We start from the raw sequence: 25,649 nt of genomic DNA, 5'->3' as shown, positions 1-25,649 counted from the left end.
CGCCAAAATAACAGATTTACTTAAGGTTTGGAAGATTACGTAAGATTAAGTCACGTTTGGTAGGTTAGGTTTGGTTTGGTTTGGTTAGGTTAGGTTAGGTTCGTTTAGGTTAGGTTAGGGACGCTGGATTCAACTGACTTAGGTTAAGGTATATTAACTTATGCTATTTCAAGTTTAAGTTAAAACACATTTTACGCCACAGCACCGCCACTTGAGGTCCCTAATGCGTCGTTACTGGTGTCATCAACCTTCGTGCCATTATAAGTTAGTAAAGAATCACCCGTCTTGCACCACAACGCCATTACAACTTCACAATATAACCTCACCATATCGTCACCATAACTCACAACAAATCCACACCACAATACCATTACATCTTCACAATTACAACATCACCATAACCCACAATACAACATTATCGCAACATCATTACAACGTCACCATAACCCACAACACAATATCGCAACACCATTATAACCTCTCAACACAACATCATCACAACGCCATTACAACCTCACAACACAACATCATCACAACGCCATTACAACCTCACAACACAACACTGGTATATAAACTTACTCCCTACACCAGTCTTTGCCCTGTTAGAACCTCACTACTAACTACTACTGTTTGAGTCAAGACGTAACGAATCAAAAATCAGGTCATAAGACAAGGTTGTAGTGTCAACCAATCAAAAATCAGGTCATAAGACAAGGCTGTAGTGTCAACCAATCAAAATTCAGGTCATAAGACAAGGCTGTAGTGTCAACCAATCAAAAATCAGGTCATAAGACAAGGCTGTAGTGTCAACCAATCAAAAATCAGGTCATAAGACAAGGCTGTAGTGTCAACCAATCAAAAATCAGGTCATAAGACAAGGCTGTAGTGTCAACCAATCAAAAATTCAGGTCATAAGACAAGGCTGTAGTGTCAACCAATCAAAAATCAGGTCATAAGACAAGGCTGTAGTGTCAACCAATCAAAAATCAGGTCATAAGACAAGGCTGTAGTGTCAACCAATCAAAAATCAGGTCATAAGACAAGGCTGTAGTGTCAACCAATCAAAATTCAGGTCATAAGACAAGGCTGTAGTGTCAACCAATCAAAAATTAGGTCATAAGACAAGGCTGTAGTGTCAACCAATCAAAAATCAGGTCATAAGACAAGGCTGTAGTGTCAACCAATCAAAAATCAGGTCATAAGACAAGGCTGTAGTGTCAACCAATCAAAAACCTCTCACAGACACACTCTCCCACAAGTCAACTGCACATCAAAAAGGAATTCCGGTCAATACAGAAGCGGCAGTACAGTACATGAATCATAACTCACGCTGTTAAGTGTTGTCATGTTCCAGGAACCAGCATAAACAATAAAATAATGAACGCTTGTGTTATGGCAGGAAAGCATTCCGGGGGATGGGCGGCTATGATGACTACTGTAGCCCCGGGGTGTGGACCACTTGATGTATCATGTGGACCATCAAGGGCCACAGAGAATGTCCTGAGCCACAATAGGGCAGCAGAGGACTCTTTATGTGGCCCACAGGAACATTCATGGACCGGTGGGGGCAGCAGAAGGCGACCGCGGTTCACAACTGACAGCAACAAAGTCCACCGTTCACACTGATATAGAAAACGTGGGTGGCTCTGACAACTGGCCCGCGAGGACCTGCGCCAGGCCTCGGGGGCAACACCGTGCAATACCATCTCTCAAGTACGGCTTTTACTCCTATGCGGCGGTTAAGGAATGTCGATCATCGTGGCAGCTGGCGTGTACCTCCCCACTGCTCCGCCATCACTACCACTGTCGGTTCATCATTTACATACGTAATCACGGAGCAACGGATAATTGCGATATTGCTGAGCGTGGCCGTGCAAATGCAAATGTTGAGAATGATCACGTTTTCCAGGAGACTACAAACAGCCGGCGAGTTCAAGTCAACACTGATGGTAAGTGAATGTTGGTGTCCGCTGCAGGTAACTGATAATGGCGTTCGTGTGTAGTAGTACCACCTCGATGTCGCGGCTAGAGACGTCGCCCAGTACTGGTAGGTGACGCCTTAATATCGGTGTCCGACGCTAAAAATCACTACCGATGTCACTAACAACCGGTAATATCGGAACCGGCAAGTGAGAAGGAGAGACTAATGCAGGGAGGTAAGGAGGATGTGTCACTGTAAAGCTTGATAAACAGCGCTGGTATCTGGAGGTGCAGGAGGCGGCGAGTGAGTGGTCTAGCTGGGTAAACGTAGCGGCTCTGTACTGCCAGGTGAAGGTGGTGGTGGATGGTGGTCACAGGTGAAGGTGTATGGTGTCACAGGTGAAGGTGGTGGTGGATGGTGGTCACAGGTGAAGGTGGTGGTGGATGGTGTCACAGGTGAAGGTGGTGGTGGATGGTGGTCACAGGTGAAGGTGGTGGTGGATGGTGGTCACAGGTGAAGGTGGTGGTGGTGGATGGTGTCACAGGTGAAGGTGGATGATGGTCACAGGTGAAGGTGGTAGACGTCACTGATTAAAGCCCCTCCTAGTACCGAAAAAACTACCTGGTAAACACGTAGCAGCGGCTGACGACTGTGCTGACTTCCGCTGACCAAAATAAAATCCGGCGTCAGAACCCGTGTAAGTTGTCCCGTACTGGAGGCTGACGAGGGAGTCCCGTGTCAACAGATTAAGGAAGTCATCCAACACTCGTGTCTAGCAACAGCATCACACCCCCGCCAGCTAAAGCTTAAATTCCTTGTTAGTAGCCAGAGTCGGTCATCAAGTACCTGTGTGCGGGACCTGCAGGCGAGGGAGTCTTTTGGAGTCATAAGGAGGAGTTAATGTCTTGTGGTCGCTACTCTCCGAGGTGTACATTTAGGCTGACATTCACAGGATATCAGCTGCTGATGTCTGTCTACCGTAACCCACTGCTGATGCAACGATCCGAAATGTGTGTGTGTGTGTGTGTGTGTGTGTGTGTGTGTGTGGTGGGGGATAAGGTGCCAGCGATCAGGGTAAACTAGTATCTGACGGAGGTAGGAGGTGCTCAGGTATACCGTACCAGCGAAGTTTTCAGAGGCCAGGTCTCCGGAGCTTCCCAGATGAGGTGCCACCGTCGGCAATTTGTCGTGATGTGGATATGTCAAGGGAGACAGACACCCCAGTCAGTAATAATGACAAACGACTTCCCTCCCTCTGCGTCCTCACCGGCCCGCCCCTCACGTCCCAGCAGGCTTCAGACCCCGGCACTACCTCCCTCCCTCCCTCCTCTCTCACTTCCATCTTTTAATTTCCTTCTTAACTCTCACTTTTCACCTGATAAATGAGTCCTTTCTCACTCTCACTGCCTCTACTACTACTCTCGGCACCTCCCCGTCGCGGCCAGCAGTTCTCACGTGAGGGTCTCTGAGAGGTGGACGAGGTGGCAACGTCTTGTAGAGTAAGATGGAGGAGCGACCTTTTGACAATATCAGTGAAGGGAGATAACAACCTCTCCCTTACCATCAAATGGCAACATAAACACGGATTTTCTTACCTGTCTCGGAGAAAGTAAACATGAACCACCTCAACACATGTCCTAATTATAACCTTTCAAACAAGCATCACCTTTACTGACTTGAGTATACTAAAATTAAAAAAATATCTCTTAAAATATTCCTTCATGTTTCACGTGACCTTACACGTTACTAAACATACAACTGTCTTAAAAGTCATCTCGTCTCCCTTACCGTAGAGCCGTTTGGTCCAACAACACTCGCCTTACACCACCTTCTGTATGACACCGCTTCAAGTATCCTGTGTATCCCACACTACACACGTCCTACACCTCACATATCCTGTGTACCTCATACTTCCTGTGTACCTCATACTTCCTACACTACACTACAGCATTATGTGTAGGGAATGTTATACCCTACACTAAGTGAACACTGTCTCACCTAGTACACATTACTTGAACATGGCTCACCTGCACACCCCCAACACACCCTGACACAAAGACAACAACACTCACCCAGGAGGTAATCTTGAGGCGCCAAAGGATGTGTGTTGCCATTGCCGTTGAGCTGCGACCGAGGTACTAAACTGAGAGGGTTCTGGAGGTTCTGTAGGTTCTGGAGAGACTGTAGGTTCTGGAGGGGTAGGAGGGGCGGCTGGACGGCGTCGCCATAAGTGCCATAGGAGGAGCGGCGCCCTTCCCTCCGGTTACCGTCAATGGCACTCTGAAGCTCCGCAGGGTTGGACAGTTTCATCTTCTCGCACTCTATAGGGTACAGGTATTTCATGTACCTGTGGGAGGGGGAGATAATACCTTGAGTCACCTGTACATTTACCGTGATACATAAAGAGAGATCTAATTGAAAATACCAAAATCGGAGACAAAAATATGAAAAAAAATGACTGAAAAATCTTATACTCGGAGATAAAAAAAAATAGCAATAAAAACTTTAATGTACCTGTATGGAGGGGGGGGGGAGAGAAGATACCTGAGTCACCTGTACAATTACCACGATACATAAAATAAAAAGGTAAAAATTGAAAAACAAAATACCAAAAACCGGACACAACATAAACCCGAACAAAGTGTCAAAATGAACCTAATTTAACACAATATATAATTTAACTTTAAAACACTAAAAACAAACAAGTAATATTATCATGGGTAACTATCACACACACACACACACACACACACACACACACACACACACACACACACACACACACACACACACACACACACACACACACACACACACACACACACACACACACACACACACACACACACACACGACTTAACTCACCAAGGTCACGTGTTTTTTTTACTCATCTAAGCATCTCGCAGCAGCAGCACCACCACCTAACACTACAATGTGGCTGAGCTAAAAATCAATTGAATAAAAATAACAACAATAACAACAACAAAAGCAACAGCAACAATAATGACAACTATAACGATAACATAGATTAGATTGAGTTAGATTAGTGTAAGTTAAGTTAGGTTAGGTTAACATCATGGTAGTTAATCTTAAGGTGAAATAAACTGAGGAGGGGCCAATCTTCAGGTGATCTCTTTAAACATACACCACCTCACACTCCACCACCTCACACTCCAACACCTCACACTCCACCACCTCACACTCCACCACCTCACACTCCACCACCTCACACTCCACCACCTCACACTCCACCACCTCACACTCCACCACCTCACACTCCACACCTCCACCCACCACCACACCCACCACCCCACACCCCACCACCCCACACCACACCCTGCCCCACCACCCCACACCCACCACCCCACACCCACCACCACACCCATCACCCCACACCCACCACCCCACACCCACCCCACACCCACCACCCCACACCCCACCACCCCACAACCACCCCACACCCACCACTCACACTTCCACCCTCACCTGTCCGCCACTCACATTGTTTGTATATCGACTAATTTATGCCTCAGCTGCTGGATGTCTGTCAAGTGGACCATAATGTTTTATATATTAGCTACAGTGGGGGAGGTGGGTGTGGGGTGTGGGAGGGTGTGGGGTGTGTTGGAGTGAGTGTGTGTAGCAGTGTGGAGTTGTAATGGAGTGAGGGAGTGGAGGTATGAGGGAGAGAAGGACGGTGATTCACAACTGATCAGTCAGTGTGGGAGCCCCGGAGATAATCACAACAATAACTAACAACCACAACTACAACTAACAACTACCACTACCACCACTAACAACCACAACTACCACTAACATCCACAACTACCACTAACAACCACAACTACCACTAACAACCACAACTACCACTAACAACCACAACTACCACTAACAACCACACCTACCACTAACGACCATAACTACCACTAACGACCACAACTACCACTAACAACCACTACCACCACTAACAACGGATATCAACCCCACAATTATCTCACAATCATACACCACCACCTGTCAGTACTCAACCACTACCCACAACCACCACCTTCATCCACTACCACAAGCACCACAACAATCTACAACCACCACCACCACCCACAACCACCACGACCCATAACCACCACAACACCACCACCACCACCACCCCACAACCATCCCCCACTACCACCACCTACAACCAAATCCATCCCCACCACCACCACTAACCACAATCATCCAACACCACCACAACCAACCAGTCACAACCATCATCTCACACTACACAACACGGAAGACACAAACATTTTAACCTCCAACCATCACCCTGGCGAGACATCTAGATCACACCAAACGCCATTAGATCGCCAAGGAGATCACCAGATGGGATCGTTCAGTGGCGAGGTGACGAAAAGCCTCGCCACCAGCGCTAAACCTTGTGGAACTGGAGACCCGCCACTGAACACAACCAACATAAGTTTAGGCAAATACTTTATTACGGACATTCTTCTTCCCGCCTGTGACCTGCAATAACCGGCCTTCAGACGCTCCGACACACAGACCGAATCTCAATGCGACGCTCATTTGCATATACGTCTCTCAAACGATGCCTAATATGTATTTTGATTCGCTTTAATGTATCTCAATTACACAGAGCTCGAGGCGATGGTCTGGATGACTGGCTAGTGAGGTGGAGGAGGCGGGGAGGTGGGGAGGAGTAGGGAGGGGGAAGAGTGGTAAGAGGGGAGGGAGACTGTGGGACAGGTGGTGGAGGAATGGGAGAGGATGATGGACAGAAGAGAAGATGGTGGATGAAGAGAAAGAGGAGGAGGAAGGGAAATGATGGAGAAGTAAGGGAGAAGATGGGAAGAGGAAGAGGAGGAGGAGGAGAGGGGAGGGGGGAGATCCTGGGCCTGGGGACGTCAATTTACATTCTATTTCAATATTATGTAGATTTTACCTTCTGGTCGGGAGATGGGGATGAGGTGGAGGAGGGGAGGGGGAAGAGAGGGGGGAGGGAGGAGGGGAGGGGGAAGTGATTGGCAATATTGGAAGTACTAGAGTAACAAGAGGGAGGGAAGGAAGTGGTAAAATGTGGGAGGAGAAGGGGAGTGAGAGAGGAGGAAGGAAGAGGAGGAAGGGTAAGGAATAAGAAGAGGCAGAGGGAAGGGAAGGGAAGAACGGAGGAAGATGGAAGGAGAGGAGGAGGGAAAAAGAGGAGGGAGAGGAAGGAGGTGATGAAGGACACAAGTAATTGCAACAAATGACACGACGAAGATGAGAGGGAGGGAGGGAAGGAAGGAAGGAGAGAGGGAGGGAAGGAGGGAGGTAAATAATACCACGTCAACAATATCATGCTGAATACTTGATGGTGATTCTATGCTAGTGATTGTACTGGTATTTGTGATGAGTATGCCGATAACAGGATGATGGTGATGGTGATGAAACGTATGGCTGCTTCTGTGGTGATCGCTGTGGTGATCTTGAGTGGTGAGTGTTGTGGTTATCTTGCGAGTGGCGAAGATGACGAAGGGAAACAACAACAACATCTGAACTTGAGAAATATATGTTACTGCCTCACGTTAACAGGTTCCCCCCGTCGCTACACGGCTTGTATTAGCACCACGCACACGCTCATTGTTCTACCTCGCTAAACAGGTCACGAGACACATAAGAGAGAATAACCTTCTTTTATTGGATCATTCAGAATATCAATGATACAATAACTTTTAGTAGAGGATTAATGATGATTATACCGTACACAAAGATGAAACAATAAGCGGAAGATGTTGCAGAAGTTATTGGCTCAAAGCAGGCGGTCATGGAATGTTTGTTCATTTAGATACCCAGTCCATTATTGGTGTGTGTGTGTGTGTGTGTGTGGAGGGGGGCGCTGCACCTGCCCTCATGACCCCAGCACGAGAGAGCCCTTGAGGTCATCTTGGGGCAGACAAGGTCAACGGAGGAACAAAGGATGAAGCAGAAGAGCCGCGTTGCTTGCCTGCTGGTGCTTCCTGCTGCACTTGTATCTGCTTGTGAGTTGATTTATCGTCTGGGGGGGGGTTGAGAGGGAGGGAAGAATCTCATGCAGGAATCCTCTTTACCTGTCAACCTGAGGTGAGACATTCCAAATGCCTCTGCCACCATTACCACACTGCTGCCTCTACCACCGTTTCCACACTGCTGCCTCTCCCACCATTACCACACTGCTGCCTCTACCACAAACAATAGGCCGGGAGGTGATAGAGGAGGAACCTGTCATTAGTGTTATCTGGAGGTAAAACAGCTCGTGAGTATTTATTACATATTTAAGTCTCTCCACCTCCCCGTCTCCTCACCTCCACACTCCCTCCATCACCACACACCTCCATACTCCCTCCATCACCACACACCTCCACACTGCCTCCATCACCACACACCTCCATACTGCCTCCATCACCACACACCTCCATACTGCCTCCATCACCACACACCTCCACACTCCCTCCATCATCACACACCTCTACACTCCCTCCATCACCACACACACCTCCACACTCCCTCCATCACCACACACACCTCCATACTCCCTCCATCACCACACACCTCCACACCGCCTCCACCACCACACACCTCCACACCGCCTCCATCACCACACACCTCCACACTGCCTCCATCACCACACACCTCCATACTCCCTCCATCACCACACACCTCCACACTGCCTCCATCACCACACACCTCCACACTGCCTCCATCACCACACACCTCCACACTGCCTCCATCACCACACACCTCCACACTGCCTCCATCACCACACACCTCCACACTGCCTCCATCACCACACACCTCCACACTGCCTCCATCACCACGCACCACCACTTGCACACCTCCACTCTTTAATGGCTATTTTATACCACCATTATGAGTGTACTGGACCGTACAGGAGGGAGCGAGGCTGGTCCAGGTCCCGCGCTGCCCGCTCACATACCCGACCTGACTTCATCATGCTGGAGACTACCTGCACCTGTTCTCTTCGGGTGACTATCTTCAGGTAAAGTTAGATTTGTCTCCTCTCCACCGCTCTTATGCTCTCTCCTTTATCGTGTTCCTTTCTTCCTCCTCCTCCTGCACCCCAAACTGCCCTGGGAGACTCGTGCCCCGCTCCACCACCCTCCTGCTAACAGGTTCTTGAAGAAGGACCCTGCTGACGTAGACCAATGTCCTGCCAGAGACCACATCACCTGTGTAAGTCCTGGGCACATACTTCTATCACCTTGACGTACCTTCCCACCCTAACCCTCCTACTATCACCCTATCCTAACCTAACCCTACTAATGTCACCCTCCCCTAACCTAACCCTACTACTATCACCCTATCCTAACCTAACCCTACTACTATCACCCTATCCTAACCTAACTCTACTACTATCACCCTATCCTAACCTAACTCTACTACTATCACCCTACCCTAACCTAACCTATCTTCACACCTGGTCCCCAACACCTCATAACCATCAACAACAACATCGGTGTGTCTTTTATCGCCATAAGCAGCAGCAATAACAGCCTTGCTAGACCTTCCCCCACTGTGTGTTGGTAACACAGCAAATGGTTCTTTCTCCTGCAGTCATCTTCACTCGTACAGCAGAAACAGCGGTTCAAAGCTTCTTAAACTCTCATAAAAGGGAGTTCTAAAACCAGCGGAAGCACCAAAATCTACATCTGTGGTAGTCGCTGGAATCATCGTCATCAACGGCTGTGGTGATCGCTGGAACTATCGTCATGAACAGCTGTGGTGGTCGCTGGAACCATCGCCATCAACAGCTGTGTTGGTCACTGGAACCATCATCATCAACAGCTGTGGTGGTCACTGGAACCATCGTCATCAACAGCTGTGGTGGTCACTGGAACCATCGTCAACAGCTGTAGTGGTCAATGGAAACTCAACATCTACCAGGAGCAGGAGTCGAGGTTCTCTCAAGAGCTCTCTGCCAGTAGTGGTGGAGGGCGTGGGGTGACGACGGCGGAGGGACGGCCAGGCCAGTAAGACGGTAGCGGGCGTGGGCTGGGGTGGGCGTGTGGGGGCGTGGTCGGGGCTGACTTACGCGAGGCGCGCCCACCGTTTACGAGCGCGCGGACCACAGCCTGCCCGCCTAACTTGGCCCGGTCAGCACAGAGTAAAACCCGAATCCCTAACCAGTCGCCCCCTCGCCTTTAGGACGACCCTCACACTAGCGGCTATGTTCCCTCTCACCCTCCCCTCCCAAGCGCTACTCATCAACACTTAACCCACGAACTAATCAAATCTACCCAAACCTTCAACACCTGAACATGTTAAAAATTACCTCGAAGTTATTTTTCCATTTTAAGATAACACGAAGATAATGTCACTCCTTTATAGGCAAGCCGGAGACCGCGCTTCGTGCTGGGAGGAAGACCTTGACTCTCCCTCTTGTTACTAAGACGACCGCCAACCAATGTAATTTTCAGAGACTTGTTCGACATGAGGTTAAAATTAGACGGTAAGAGACGGAAGTTATTATTTATCCCTACGATAGACGCAAGACGAGGAAGGAGACTACAGCTGCCATATCCACTAGGTGAAAGTGAGACACCTTAGGAAGCACAATGAATGAGAAGCGAAAGTGTTTTTTGACCTGCCAGAGCTGGTGCCTCCACACTCGTTCACCCTCTCAACACCACTGAGAACTGACATACGTTATGAAGACACATTCACACCTCTTACCCTCACAGCTCAAGGTCTTGGTATCTTCAACCTGTTCAAGTTTCTTTACGAGTCAAGAGTTCCTGAAAGACACTCATTTTCAAGATGGTTTGCCATGAAGAACTGAAGGCTTCTACACTGCTTGGGGGTAGATCGAATTAATTATTGAGCTAAAATAAAGATTAGACAGTAGAATGAAGAGACATATGTAATATGATAAATGTTTAATGACCACAATCAGTTGTTTTAAGACACTGTTGCTTATATTCGCAAACGCAATTAACATGGAGGATCTGTACTTAATCGACACAAATTTGTAAACATCGTAGAGATTCTTTCGCCAGGCGGGTGCTGACGGCTGTACCCTCCAGCGTGGTGCTCCTGAAGGCCTGGCGGAGGTTGGGACACCCACACCAACCAACACACAGACACCATCAGCGGCAGCACGAAAGAACCCATAAACACGACAGATAATGTATACGCGGGTCTCAACAACTCGTTTTGGAGGTGTACACTTGGGTGCCTCCAGATGATTTGTAGGAGTGTGGGTGACAAGTGTCAGTGCGGGAGGTAACAGACAGCGGTGTGTGTGTCGGCAACTATCTCCTGTCCACATTGTAACCCTTTGAGCTCAGAGAATGTTGTCCACGTGGCCTCCAGCCCAGAGCTCTGCCATGGCACAATGGGTCGTGTGGCAGGAGGCAATAGGAGCGACGGGTCAGTCTGGCGGTCACGGGGTTACTGCGAGGCGAGGCGCTTAACACCAGTAGCAGCTTGTGTGATGATGGCCAGACCCCTCCCCTCCCTCCTCCCACGCAAGCTGTGCTGTGCTGTATGCTGTTGTGTGCTGTGCTGTATGCTGTTGTGTACTTCTGTTGTTGCTTTAGTACCCTCTCCCATACCACCTGATACCTGGTATGTAATTGTGGAGTTAGAATTTACCCTTACACCTTCACACGTCCTTACCTTGTTCCTCTTCCCACCTCCTCCACCAACCACCTTCTTCCCCAACAACCACCTCTTTCTCCACCAATCACCTCCTTCCTCCAACAACCACCTCCTCCTCTTCCATCCCTCCACCACCTCCACCTCTCTCCTCCCCTATCCTTCACCTCCTTTACCACCATCGACCACACAATGCAATCATCACCACCATCACCACCAGCACCACCACCCACCACCACCACCACCACCAATACCACCACCACCAACACCACCACCACCACCACCCCACCACCACCATCACCACTACCACCACTACCACCACCACCACCACCACATCACCACCACCATCACCACCACTACTACCACCACACCAACAACATCACCACCATCACCACCACCATCACCATACCACCATCACCATTAACAACTGTAGCACATGGAATAGGTGGATCAGTATTAAAATGGATTAGGTCATGGTTAACTGGTAGGAAACAAAGAGTCAGCATAAATGGATTAGTCAGACTGGGGTGCACAAAGCGAGTTCCTCAGGATCTGTATTAGTCTGCTATTTGTTATATTCATTAATGATCTTGATTTAGGCATAACTAGTAGGATTAGAAAATTTGCAGATGATACCAAAATGGGAGAGGATAAATTAGACAGTGACTTGAACACCTTCAAAGAGATCTAGATACCTTACATGAGTGGTCAGTAGACTGGCAAATGAATTTAATACTGATAAATGCAAGGTACTACAGATAGGGAGACGAATACAATTAAGTATAAACTAGGTAACACGGAAATAGAAAACTCAGTTTGTGAAAAAGATCTAGGTGTATTTGAGTAAACGACTTGAAACCTAGAAAACAATGTATTAGCGTTCGCAACAAGGCAAACAGGATTCTTGGGTCATATCTAGTCTGTGAGTAACAGAACTGCTGACGTTATCTTGAAACTTTACCCTAGCATTAGTGAGGCCACATGGATTATGGTTCAGTTCTGTGTCCTTATTATAAGAATGGACATAGATTCGAGAGAGCAAGAATGACAAAAATGATCCATAATATTAGAAACCTTCCATATGAAGAAAGACTGAAAAGCTTAGGCTTTATCATTAGAGAGGCGTAGAGTTAGGGGAGAATGATAGAGGTGTACAAGTGGGTAAGTGGGATTAACAAGGGTAAAATGGAAGATGTTCTGAAGCTCAGTAATAACGAAATAACTAGAACAAATGGCTTTAAATTAGATAAATTCCGATTCAGAAAGGATATAGCAAGCATTGGTTTGGTAATAGAGTTGTGGATAGGAATAGGCTACCGAGTGCTATAGTAGGATCAGACGCTAGGAGCTTCAAGACGAAGGATAGACATGGTGCTGGGGGATCTGCCCTATATGGGCCAGTCGGCCTCCTGCAGTATCCCACTTTCTTATGTTCTTATGTTCTATGTTATCACCACCACCACCACCACCACCACCACACCACCACCACCACCACACACCACCATCACCACCAATTTACATCACCATCATCACCACCACCACCACCACCATCACCACCATCACCAACACCACCACCACCATCACCATCACCATCACCATCACCACCACCACCACCACCACCACCACCGGCCATCGTGAAACAATGTCAGTTATTAAGAACAATTATTTTTTTTTTATCATATGGATTTGATCGCAGCGCCACCACCCACCACAAACTACTGCCTCACCTTCACTCTACCACCTGCCTCCTCCTCTCATGTCACTCTTCTCCTCCTCCTCACATCATCATATCCTCTCTTCTCCTCCTCCTCCTCCTCCTCCCTCACTCTTCTCCTCCTCCTGTCCTCTCTCCTCCTCCTCATGTCACTCTTCTTTCTCCTCCTCCTGTCACTCTTCTCCTCCTCCTCCTCATGTCACTCTTTCCTCCTCCTCATCATCATCATCATATCCACTCTTCTCCTCCTCCCTGTCACTCTTCTCCTCCCTCCCTGTCACTCTCCTCTCCCTCCTGCACTCATCTCCTCCTCCTCCTTTACCTAAAACAACATCTCGTCTTCATTCTTCTTATCATCATCATCATCATTCTATTAAACTGGCCACCATAACACACACACCCCAACAATCCCCCCCTCACACAATCTCTCACATACCCATCAATAACCCTCAATCACCAACCAATACCATTATCATACAATATTTTTTACCTCATAATCTTGTAAAACAACTAACAAGTTATTATTCAATCACTTAATAATAATAAATGACCTTTATCAGTTATTATATGATTTATAATTGGTTATCAATATGATGGATTCATTCAAGTTCTTGATTCCTCAGGATTCTGTCCGGTGGTGATTCTGTCTGGTGATGATTCTGTCCGGTGGTGATTCTGTCCGGTGGTGATTCTGTCCGGTGGTGATTCTGTCCGGTGATGATTCTGTCCGGTGGTGATTCTGTCCAGTAGCGAACTATACGACACTCACCTATAGGACACCACGTACCAAATACCACAGGCAGGTGTGAAAAGTAAAACTCCTTATATGGTGTCTATTATAATGGGGGTGGAGACAGACAGACAGACAGACAGACAGACAGACAGATGAACGGGAGGACGCACACTTGCCATTTAACATAACATTGAAATATTCCTTAAACAACACTCCCCCTCCTTCCCACAACCAACCCACTCCCACCCATACCCACACCCACCCTTCCCCGCTGTTACTACCACCACCATCACTACCATCGCTGTCACCACTACCATCACCAATAATTCATCTGTATGCATTTTAAGTGAAACATTGAAGATTAATTATATATGATTTTAACACACACACACACACACACACACACACACACACACACACACACACACACACACACACACACACACACACACAGAGCTCCAGTACCTCTCACCTCGCATCAGGTCACAGGTGGATAATGAAAATAAACCCCACGAATTATCCCGCAATAAACGCCTAAGATAAGTAGCGGCGGCAGCGACACGTAGCATAAAACGATACAACTCAGCTACTGTGTGTGGGGGGGATGTGGGGATGTGTGGGGGATGTGATGAGGGAGAGATGGGAGAGGAAGGTGAGAAGAAACGTCCACTGCCGTCCACCTAACCCAATGTGACTTCCTAACAAGGTTCCTCGTGTGCAAGAATCCACATAATATCCTTTACTACACGTTTCGTATTACAGCCATTATGATTTAAGATTCATGGGAGGGAAGAAGGAGGTGGTGGGAGGAAGTGAGGAGGAGGAGGAGGTGGTGGAGGAAGAGGAGGAGGGAGGAGGAGGAGGAGGAGGAGGAGGAGGAGGAGGAGGAAGGAGGAGGATAACATAACACCTAACACCCTCCTCCGACACCTTCCAACCTCACCCCTCTCCACCAGCAAAACCTCCCTCCACCCCTCTCCATAACTCCACCATCCTCTCCACCACCAAAAAACCTGTTCCATCCACCATCACCCTCCACCTCCACCACCCGTCTCCACCACCACGCGCCGAGAATCATTCCCTGCCGTCATAAAAGTGCATTAGCTATGTCCGTAATGATACGTCTCGATGTGTTTTAACGACACTGTGTTGAAGAAAAAAAAATATATAATCATTCCAAGAGTTGATTCTTTGGTCACGAGATATGTATGTAATATGTGTGTGTGTGTGTGTGTGTGTGTGTGTGTGTGTGTGTGTGTGTCGGCTATGAAACTCCACAGCAGCCAACTTTCCAAAAATTTCATGCAATAAAATCCGGAAAGCCGCAACAGGTGGATCAGGGGAATGAAGGAGCAATTATCCAGGTATTTACGATCATATGATAATGACCAGCGTGGCACCTGCTGCAACCCCTGGGTCCTGGGGAAGGGGGGAGGAGGAGGAGGAGGGGAGAGGAGGAGGAGGAGGAAGAGGATGAGGAAGAGAAGGAGGAAGAGGAGGAGATGGGTCGTGGTTATAATTCGTGTTGCCTTGATAACTCGGCCAGTTATCGTCATTCACGTGTCTGTTAACCACACTGAACACCTCGATAACCATGTTAACTGCATCAGACGCCTTTGACCCATAACCGTACTAAAGGATTGTGTCGTTGAGGTGAAATTTAAGTCATAATTAAGGTAGACACAAGGGCTAATATAAATACCTAGAACACACACTCAGGGGTTGTTACATTATCTGCTTCCTACTCTCTCTTTCTGGTGAGGAGTGAGTGAGGGAAGGACCACCACAGGACTCACTATAGCCAACTGGTAAAGACAACTATAATCACCGCCCATCTTAATGTTTTTTTAGGGACGTTTCTGTGACGACAAGGAGGGAGGAGGTCACTATCTATATGGACCCTTCCACCTTTTGGCCTCAGGGGTCAAACTCTTTTGCACCACGATAAAGTTATGGTAATCACGCAAATAACTGAGGAGCCAGAAGAGAGCAGGTGGTTAGGTGGGTATTGGGTGGGTAGGGTGGGTATTGGGTGGGTATAGGGTGGGTAGGTTCTATCAGCTTTGAGCGTTATTAAGAGGAGTGGGTTAAGCCTGGTTCATCTCACCAGAGCCCACGTAACAATTGTTTATGTAATTTACGGCCCAAACTCAGGTAAATTATGGTTGTCATCGGTGATTCTGTATATGAGAGACAAGGACACATGTTCTCACGTCCAAAGCAGGTGTGTTCTCTCTCGTTACAGGTGTGTCCTCTCCTGGTGTGTGTTCCCCGAGGCATCAACTATTAATCCGTGAATGGAGTCTCGCAGGTGTGTCTGAGTTAACACCTGTTGAAGCTGGGAAAACTTTCTTTGCTCCATCAAGACTGTCAATAATTTCATCTATGTTAATATCTATTCACCCTACCTTATTAACTGGGAAATGTTCACTAAAATTTCAATAACAATATCAAAGTTTTCACACACACACACACACACACACACACACACACACACACACACACACACACACACACACACACACACACACACACACACACACACACACACACACACACACACACACACACACACACACACACACACACACACACACACACACACACACACACACACACACACACACACACACACACACACACACACACACACACACACACACACACACACACACACACAGGGCTACACACACACACACACACACACACACACACACACACACACACACACACACACATACACACACACACATGCCACACACACACACACACACACACACACACACACACATAGCCACACACATACATACATACATACACATACATACATACATACATACATACATACATACATACATACATACATATTACACATACACACACACATACACACACACACATACACACACATATACATACACATACACATACACACACACACACACACACACACACACACATACACACACACACACACACACACACAACACACACACACACACACACACACACACACACACACACACACACACCTGGTCTACCTGTCAATCAAAATCCGAAATGTTTACCCCAAAAAAGAGATCAATTATCAAAACACAAATTCAAACCTGTTCACACTTAGGAAATTAAATTCTTCTACGTTCTTCTTAGTTGTTCTTCTTCTTCTACCCAAGAAGAAGAGCAACAACAATAAAAAGAACGCGACCAATTAGTTCGTTTTATGCATCAACAAACCGAAACTAGTGACAGCAGCAGCAGCAACATCTTCTCCCCCAGCCACCAAGACATATGTTCCTGCCTATTTGCGTCACCAGTGGTAAAAAAAAAATAGTAATAATAATAATAACAATAATAGAATAAACAAATAACCAATCGAGGCTTTTTTTTTTAACAATTGGTAGTGAGGCGAGGAGGTAAGGTGGTGTGAGAAAGTTGTGGTGAGGCTGTGGGCGTGGGCGGGGTTTTCTACGCCCGCGGGCTCTTTGGTCTCGCCTGGTTTAATGGTCAACTTCATCACGCCAGTCACTTGCCTGTCTGTCTGTCTGTCTTAAAACCTGCCTGCCTTATGACTGCCTTGTCTGTTTGTTTGTTTGTCTGCCACTCTGTCTGCCACTCTGCCTAACTGTCTGCCAATCTCCCTGTCTTGTTTCTTTGTCTGTCACCTCCCTGTCTGGCATTCTATTATTAATACTATTATCATCGTCATCATTCTTGCCGTTCTTCCTCTTATTATTTATAACTTTTTTAATTTACTACCATTAGTTTTAATATTTTTTCAGTACTATTATTGTTAATATTATTACTGTTATTTTTATCATTATTAAAAAAATTCACTGGGATGAGGAAGGAAGGAAGGAAGGAAGGAAGAATTGGTACTGAAATCGAAGGAACACAGATGGACTCCCCCACAATTGCCAAGACTCCTACATTTCCCCCACTCTCCCCACTCGCATTTACCTCCTCACTTTCTACCTTCCTCCCTAAGCCCCCCCCACACACACGAAGCTTTAATACGTTAGATGTTATTTATCCAACTCGTGGTAAATAATACTGAGTGAAGAAACCATTACATACGTTCGTGATAATTACCCTCACAGTAGCCAGACTAATGAGTTTAATAATGGGTGAAGGTAATGGGATCTGAGGAGCCATTATCACCTGAGTATCCTGGTCCACTCCTCCACGGTGGCTACCTGCGTCTCATCACTTATGCACGCCTCAATTTCCTGCGATGGGCGGGCGTGGGAAGGCGTGGGGTGGGGAGGGGGGGGGGGGATCGCATTATTCACGCCACGCCACTCTTCTCAGGGCCTAATGACGCTGGTAGTGTTGTTGTCGAATACTGGCCTCTCAACAGCGACCTCTGCTGATTATTAGCACAGTGCCTGGACGTCTGACACCACTGATTTGGACTGTGACCTTTTGTGCCTCCTGTGACCCCTTGTGAGCCTCTGTGAGCCTCTGTGACCAACGGTGAACAGATCTGATGCATCAAATGACTAATCTAAAGTGAGACCGAGGGAGACATCTGAGTCCCCTATAACCTAACCTTATTCCTGCTGACGAGACCTGAGGAAGGTTCTACAGCGCCGACACACATCCTCCATACCCGTCCTCCATACCCGTCCTCCATACACGTCCACCACACAGGAAAACAAAACGCCCCTCACAGCTGCCATAGGTCACAGTGAGTTGCCATTACGAGAACAATTATAATTTTCCACTCCAATCATTTACGAGTGCGACGGTCTAGTGGATATAGCGCTCGGGTTCTGTACTAAGAGTCGTTAGTTCGCGCCCGGGGCTCATCCAGCAACCCAAATATCAGTGACTACCTATATTTACAATTGAGAAAGTGAAGTCGGTCGAGTGTAGTACTGTACCGGTCACACTCCCTCCTTGTATACCGATGGCTTAGTGTTTTGAGTTATGTATCCGTACTTTCCCGAGCTTATAGAACACGTTGGGTCACCAGAAGATTAGACACCCTAGCTTATTTCACCTTAAGATTAAACACCCTAATCCTACCTGGAGGGGAATTAGGTTAAGTTTGGTTAGCATTCAGGTGGTTAATCATCAGATGAAACCCAACTTGGGATGTCTAAATCTTCAGGTGATCCCAAGCGTTGTATATTGACTAACTTAACCGCATTCCAAAACCCTACAACAACTAAGAGGAAGAACACGAGTCCAACATCAAAGTGGAAAGTATTCAAGAAGATTTAAGAGGAAAATAACAAAAGAAAACGCAAATTCTCAACATATTCCAGCGACCAGATCAACCATTGAGTGAAGAATATGCGTCGTCCACAATGAACCATAAACCAACTTAATATTCCACCTGAGGGACTTAATTACCTCCCTCACTTACCTGGTGATGGGGGAACTGTGTCACTCTTCCGTATGGTACAGGTAAACAGTTTTAACCACAAGAACTTACTGGGTTCTGAGGGTGAAGGTCACAAGAACTTACTGGGTTCTGAGGGTGAAGGCCACAAGAACTTACTGGGTTCTGAGGGTGAAGGTCACAAGAACTTACTGGGTTCTGAGTGTGAAGGTCACAAGAACTTACTGGGTTCTGAGGGTGAAGGTCACAAGAACTTACTGGGTTCTGAGGGTGAAGGTCACAAGAACTTACTGGGTTCTGAGGGTGAAGGCCACAAGAACTTACTGGGTTCTGAGTGTGAAGGCCACAAGAACTTACTGGGTTCTGAGTGTGAAGGTCACAAGAACTTACTGGGTTCTCAGGGTGAAGGTCACAAGAACTTACTGGGTTCTCAGGGTGAAGGCCACAAGAACTTACTGGGTTCTGAGTGTGAAGGCCACAAGAACTTACTGGGTCTGAGGTAAGGTGACAAGAACTTACTGGGTTCTGAGGGTGAAGGTCACAAGAACTTACTGGGTCTGAGGGTGAAGGTCACAAGAACTTACTGGGTTCTGAGGGTGAAGGTCACAAGAACTTATTGGGTTCTGAGGGTGAAGGTCACAAGAACTTACGGGTTCTGAGGGTGAAGGTCACAAACTTACTGGGTTCTGAGTGTGAAGGTCACAAGAACTTACTGGCTCAGGGTGAAGGCGGCGCTGGTGATGGAGGAAGGCAGTTTCAGTCCCTGATAATCTCTTGCCACAATCTTGTTGATGACGTCCACGAGGCCGCCGAGGCCACCACCAGGTTGTACAGCTCGTAGAGGTCCAGCACCTGCTTGGCCATGATGGGCAGCCGGTTGATGGGCGTACCTGATGGGCGGAGAACATAGTGTTAATGATGGGTGTACCTGATGGGCGGGAGAACAGTGTTAGTGATGGGTGTACCGATGGCGGAGAACAGTGTTAGTGATGGGTGTACCTGATGGGAGGGAGAACAATGTTATGATGGGTGTACCTGATGGGAGGGAGAACAGTGTTAGTGATGGGTGTACCTGATGGGCGGGAGAACAGTGTTACTGATGGGTGTACCTGATGGGAGGGAGAACAGTGTTAGTGATGGGTGTACCTGATGGGCGGAGAACAGTGTTAGTGATGGTGTACCTGATGGGAGGGAGAACAGTGTTAGTGATGGGTGTACCTGATGGGAGGGAGAACAGTGTTACTGATGGGTGTACCTGATGGAGGGAGAACAATTAGTGATGGTGTACCTGATGGGAGGGAGAACAGTAGAAGTATGGGTGTACCTGATGGGGGGAGAACAGTGTTAGTGATGGTACCTGATGGGCAGGAGAACAGTGTTAGTGATGGGTGTACCTGATGGCGGAGAACAGTGTTAGTGATGGGTGTACCTGATGGGCGGGAGAACATAGTGTTAATGATGGGTGTACCTGATGGCGGGAGAACAGTGTTAGTGATGGTGTACCTGATGGGCGGAGAACAGTGTTAGTGATGGGTGTACCATGGGCGGAGAGATGTTACTGATGGTACCTGATGGGAGGGAGAACAGTGTTAGTGATGGGTGTACCTGATGGAGGGAGAACAGTGTTAGTGATGGTGTACCTGATGGGCGGGAGAACATGTTAGTGATGGGTGTACCTGATGGGCGGAGAACAGTGTTACTGATGGGTGTACCTGATGGGCGGAAGAACATAGTGTTAGTGATGGGTGTACCGATGGGCGGAGAACACAGTGTTAGTGATGGGTGTACCTATGGCGGGAGAACAGTGTTACTGATGGTGTACCTGATGGGCGGAGATCACAGTGTCAGTGATGGGTGTACCTGATGGGCGGAGAACAGTGTTAGTGATGGTGACCTGATGGGCGGGAGAACAGTGTTATGATGGGTACCTGATGGGCGGGAGAACAGTGTTAGTGATGGGTGTACCTGATGGGCGGGAGAACAGTGTTAGTGATGGGTGTACCTGATGGGCGGAGACCATAGTGTTAGTGATGGGTGTACCTGATGGGCGGAGAACAGTGTTAGTGATGGGCGGAAGAACAGTGTTAGTGATGGGTGTGCCTGATGGGCGGGAAACAGTGTTGTGATGGGTGTACCTGATGGGCGGGAACAGTGTTAGTGATGGGTGTACCTGATGGGGAGCAGTGTTAGTGATGGGTGTACCTGATGGCGGAGAACAGTTAGTGATGGGTGTATCTGATGGGCGGGAGAACAGTGTTAGTGGTGGGTGTACCTGATGGAGGAGAACAGTGTTAGTGATGGGTGTACCTGATGGGCGGAGAACAGTGTTAGTGATGGTGTACCTGATGGGCGGGAGAACAGTGTCACTGATGGGCGGAGAACAGTGTTAGTGATGGGTGTACCTGATGGGGGAGAACAGTGTCACTGATGGGGGAGAACAGTGTTAGTGATGGGTGTACCTGATGGCGGGAGAACAGTGTTACTGATGGGTGTACCTGGTTGACACAAGGTTATCATCATGTTATTAACATTATTCGGTTTACAACAGTCAGTCAGGCCGTCAACTTATAACACCAGCATGAGGACGAGTCAGTAAGCCAGTCATTCAGTTAATTTACACCTTCAGATACAGCCAAACAGTCAGTCAGTCAACTTAAAGCACCAGCACCACCAGTCAGAGGCAGTACAAGCTGAGGTGCCAACTGGTGCCAGTCATCAAAAGTGCCACGAGGTGATAAATGAAGCGTGTGGACGATGGTAGAGCGTCACTGTTATTAATGGACCCACAACAATTGGTGCCGCTGCCAATATGGAGAGCGGTGGGCGGCAGGGTGGCAGCGATGGGCGGCCGGGAGGGCGGGGGGGGGCAGCAGTGGGTGGCGCCGGGAGGACGGGGGCGGCAGCGGTGGCAGAGCAATATCACTTCCCAGCTCACCACCCCGTCTGATTAATGGTGGTCGCTCGACATTGTAACGAGGCAATATTTTATTCAGTAGCCTGGTGTTAAGTGTAAAGTGTTAACTGTGACTCTCCCTGAAGTGTAAAGTGTTAACTGTGACTCCTGAAGTGTAAAGTGTTAACTGTGACTCTCCCTGAAGTGTAAGGTGTTAACTGTGACTCTCCCTGAAGTGTAAAGTGTTAACTGTGACTCTCCCTGAAGTGTAAAGTGTTAACTGTGACCCTCCCTGAAGTGTAAGGTGTTAACTGTGACTCTCCCTGAAGTGTAAAGTGTTAACTGTGACCCTCCCTGAAGTGTAAGGTGTTAGCTGTGACTCTCCCTGAAGTGTAAAGTGTTAACTGTGACCCTCCCTGAAGTGTAAAGTGTTAACTGTGACTCCTGAAGTGTAAAGTGTTAGCTGTGACTCTCCCTGAAGTGTAAGGTGTTAACTGTGACTCTCCCTGAAGTGTAAAGTGTTAACTGTGACTCTCCCGGAAGTGTAAGGTGTTAACTGTGACTCCTGAAGTGTAAAGTGTTAGCTGTGACTCTCCCTGAAGTGTAAAGTGCTAACTGTGACTCTCCCTGAAGTGTAAAGTGACCCAGTGTGACTCTTCCTGGTTACGGACGGCCCTCCCTACTACCCATCTCTTGTGTGCTGTTAAAATACTGGGCACGTATGGCACTTTCTGGCACTCACCGCTCCAGTGCCCCGGAAGTTAAAGAAACAGTGGCATTTTATTTACAGGAGAATTTTTTCAGCGAACTCCACAGCCTAACCTAACCTAACCTAAGCTAATTTAACCTAACCTAAGCTAATTTAACCTAACCTAAGCTAATTTAACCTAACCTAAGCTAATTTAGTCGAACTTAAGCTAATTTAACCTAAGCTAATTTAACCTAACCTAAGCTAATTTAGTCGAACTTAAGCTAATTTAGCCTAACCTAAGCTAATTTAACCTAATCTAACCTAGCGTAACTTTTCGTTTCATTTACACCATCCGTAGTCCAGTACTGTAAGACTCTCATTAATACAAACAGTTATTTCAATACAACAGGTAATTATAAAACTATCATCACATTCCCAGGTAACACGTGAACATACTTGAACACATCATCACCACCACCACCATCAACAACACCACTAACATCATCACCAACACCAACAACACTATAGCACTATCACCAGTATCATCCCCAACACTAACACCTTCACCACACCATCACCACACTACAACCACAAGTCCACCTGATATCGTGACGTCAATTACAGCTGTCGTAAAACTGAAATCATTTGCATACATTAAAAATCAAGCTTGAAGATTCCCTTCCTCCGCCGCCACCACCACACCAGCAGCACCTGACACCATGTGAAACGTCGCCCCGGAAGTAAGGATGAAGAGAGCCGCTCGAACGTTTGTACACAGTGTGGTGATCCCCCCCCCCCCCGATTACCACACTGTGTACAAACGTCTCCAACTATATCTGTCCACCTGGTGTAGATCCGGGGCGGCTTCCTTATATGAAGAGAATCAAAACAGCGTCATTATCAAACCTCAAGATGGTGGGTGATGAGGAAGTATTGAATACGGCAAAAGTTAAAATGGTGAGATGCTGTTCCCGTGAAACATTGAAAAGCACAAGGAGGATTACCTGAGTGCCTCAAGCAATGTTCATCAGGCATTATTACCCCGTCACTCCACGCACTGTCACGGCTGGTGTCATGTCACGACCCTCTTTCATTACAAAACTGTGACAGGCATGACATACATGGCTACAAAACCAACTGGCAAGGTCGCCAGTAACACTCCCCGCGTTACCGACTATATAAGCGGCGTGACACGACTTAATAACAAGAGTGTGGCACTGCGTTATGTGACTAGCGTGTACCGCCTCAGTAACTGCCGGTCACATCACGCTGACAGATGGTGTCCACACTCGCCAACGTCTTCATAAAACCAGGTGGGAAAAAAAAGAATTAGTCAGTAATTTGTGAGTAGTATTGGTTATTTAGTCATGGCCTCAGGGGCTGGTGGGACGTGGACGCCGACCCCTGCACCAACCTGACAGGACGATGAGTTTGTAAACAAGTATGTATGACGCTGATCACTGAAGGCACCAATGTCCCTCACCAAGTAGTCGTCACCAATGCCCTCAGATCCTTATAATGTATCTTACTTATTAAATGCCGTCTATATTGTCTCAACAAGCGTCTACACCACCTGAGCGTCCACCCCCCCCCCAGGCTTAAGTCTCCCCCAATGAGTCGCTCCTCAAGGAAATATGACTTTACAAATGACACGATTTCAGGGAGACTGGCAAATTTTTCTTGTAGTGTCGTGCAATGGAGACCGCCTGCGGCAATATGGCGGCCGCAACCGCATCGTCTTTTCCAGAACGACAAAAAAAAATAAAAATTGGCCCATTAACAAGACTATTATATGATTGTGTACATGCCGGAGGTAATTTAATGGGCAGTGTCGTAATGGTTCGTTCAGGAGGGGTGAGCAGGAGGCGCGTGTGGGTGAGCCAAACACTGTGGGAAGGTCGGTGGCCAGCAGAAGGTGGAGGCCGCCCCAGGCACGTCGGTTCTTGCTGCTTTCAACACCAAATATTTCAATGACCGAAGCTGATAATTATTGGTGGTGGCTGTTCCTTCTTTATTGCCCCCCCCCCTCCCCCCGACCGAGCTCTCCGCACTATCGCAGCTCCTCTCACCCTGCAGCCGACCGAGATATCCACACTACCGCAGTTCCGCCAGCCCGCTAGCCGCATGTGCCAACTTGCTGCAGTTCCACTAGCCGCATGCGCCACCATGCTCCACCTCCGCCAGCTTGCCCGCCGCATCAACCGCCATGTCACAGTTCCGCCGCATCCGCCATCTTGCCACACGCAGTAACCGGTCGCAAGTGACTGCATCACGAACCAATCTGCCGCAGCCTGGAGGAACATGCTACAAATTTATGCACGCGGTAATATCTCGCCGCGTGTTCCAGCCTGCGGCACAACGCACTATCTACTCGCCCCATGCCCCGGAGTGCCCTGGCCTGCGGGCATTGCAGTGTATTTTGTACCCATCTGAAACCTTGTGTGTGCTTCCGCAGGGCACTAATCTATGTAAAGACGGATTGTAATACCCTGTACACTACCGCACTGGACAGCAATTCCCTGTACACTACCGCACTGGACAGCAATACCCTGTACACTGGCGCATCGTAACCCATCATTCTGTACCATGACAGACTACCATAAACACAACACAATGTACCATAGTCTCCTGCCATGCACCGCTGATAGCCGCAGCAGGGGTGAGGTGGTCGTAGCGGGAGGAGCGACCTTCTGCAGGAGGCCCTGAGGAGGAGTGATGCC

At 47.9% G+C, this 25,649-nt stretch overlaps 2 protein-coding genes across 2 annotated transcripts in view; both read right to left on the bottom strand.

Annotated features, from left to right (window-relative positions):
• LOC121864780 overlaps positions 1-19,485 on the bottom strand; it is a 37,825-nt gene extending 18,340 nt beyond the window's left edge. Inside the window, exons 1-2 of the mRNA XM_042363949.1 lie at positions 19,472-19,485; positions 3,994-4,268 (exon numbers count right to left, since the gene is read on the bottom strand). Coding sequence (XP_042219883.1) covers positions 3,994-4,264 — 271 coding nt within the window. The 5' untranslated portion in view covers positions 4,265-4,268; positions 19,472-19,485. The remainder of the gene's footprint in view (positions 1-3,993; positions 4,269-19,471) is intronic.
• A 616-nt stretch (positions 19,486-20,101) lies between these two features.
• Positions 20,102-25,649, bottom strand: part of LOC121864783 (protein dead ringer homolog) — an 81,149-nt gene continuing 75,601 nt past the window's right edge. The window contains exon 4 of the mRNA XM_042363953.1: positions 20,102-20,235. Coding sequence (XP_042219887.1) covers positions 20,102-20,235 — 134 coding nt within the window. The remainder of the gene's footprint in view (positions 20,236-25,649) is intronic.

This window comes from Homarus americanus, unplaced genomic scaffold (assembly GCF_018991925.1).
Source record: "Homarus americanus isolate GMGI-L3 unplaced genomic scaffold, GMGI_Hamer_2.0 scaffold9233, whole genome shotgun sequence".
Classification (NCBI taxonomy): domain Eukaryota; kingdom Metazoa; phylum Arthropoda; class Malacostraca; order Decapoda; family Nephropidae; genus Homarus; species Homarus americanus.
The sequence above is the reverse complement of the archived record's forward strand: the minus strand, read 5'-3'. Positions and strand labels throughout refer to the sequence as shown.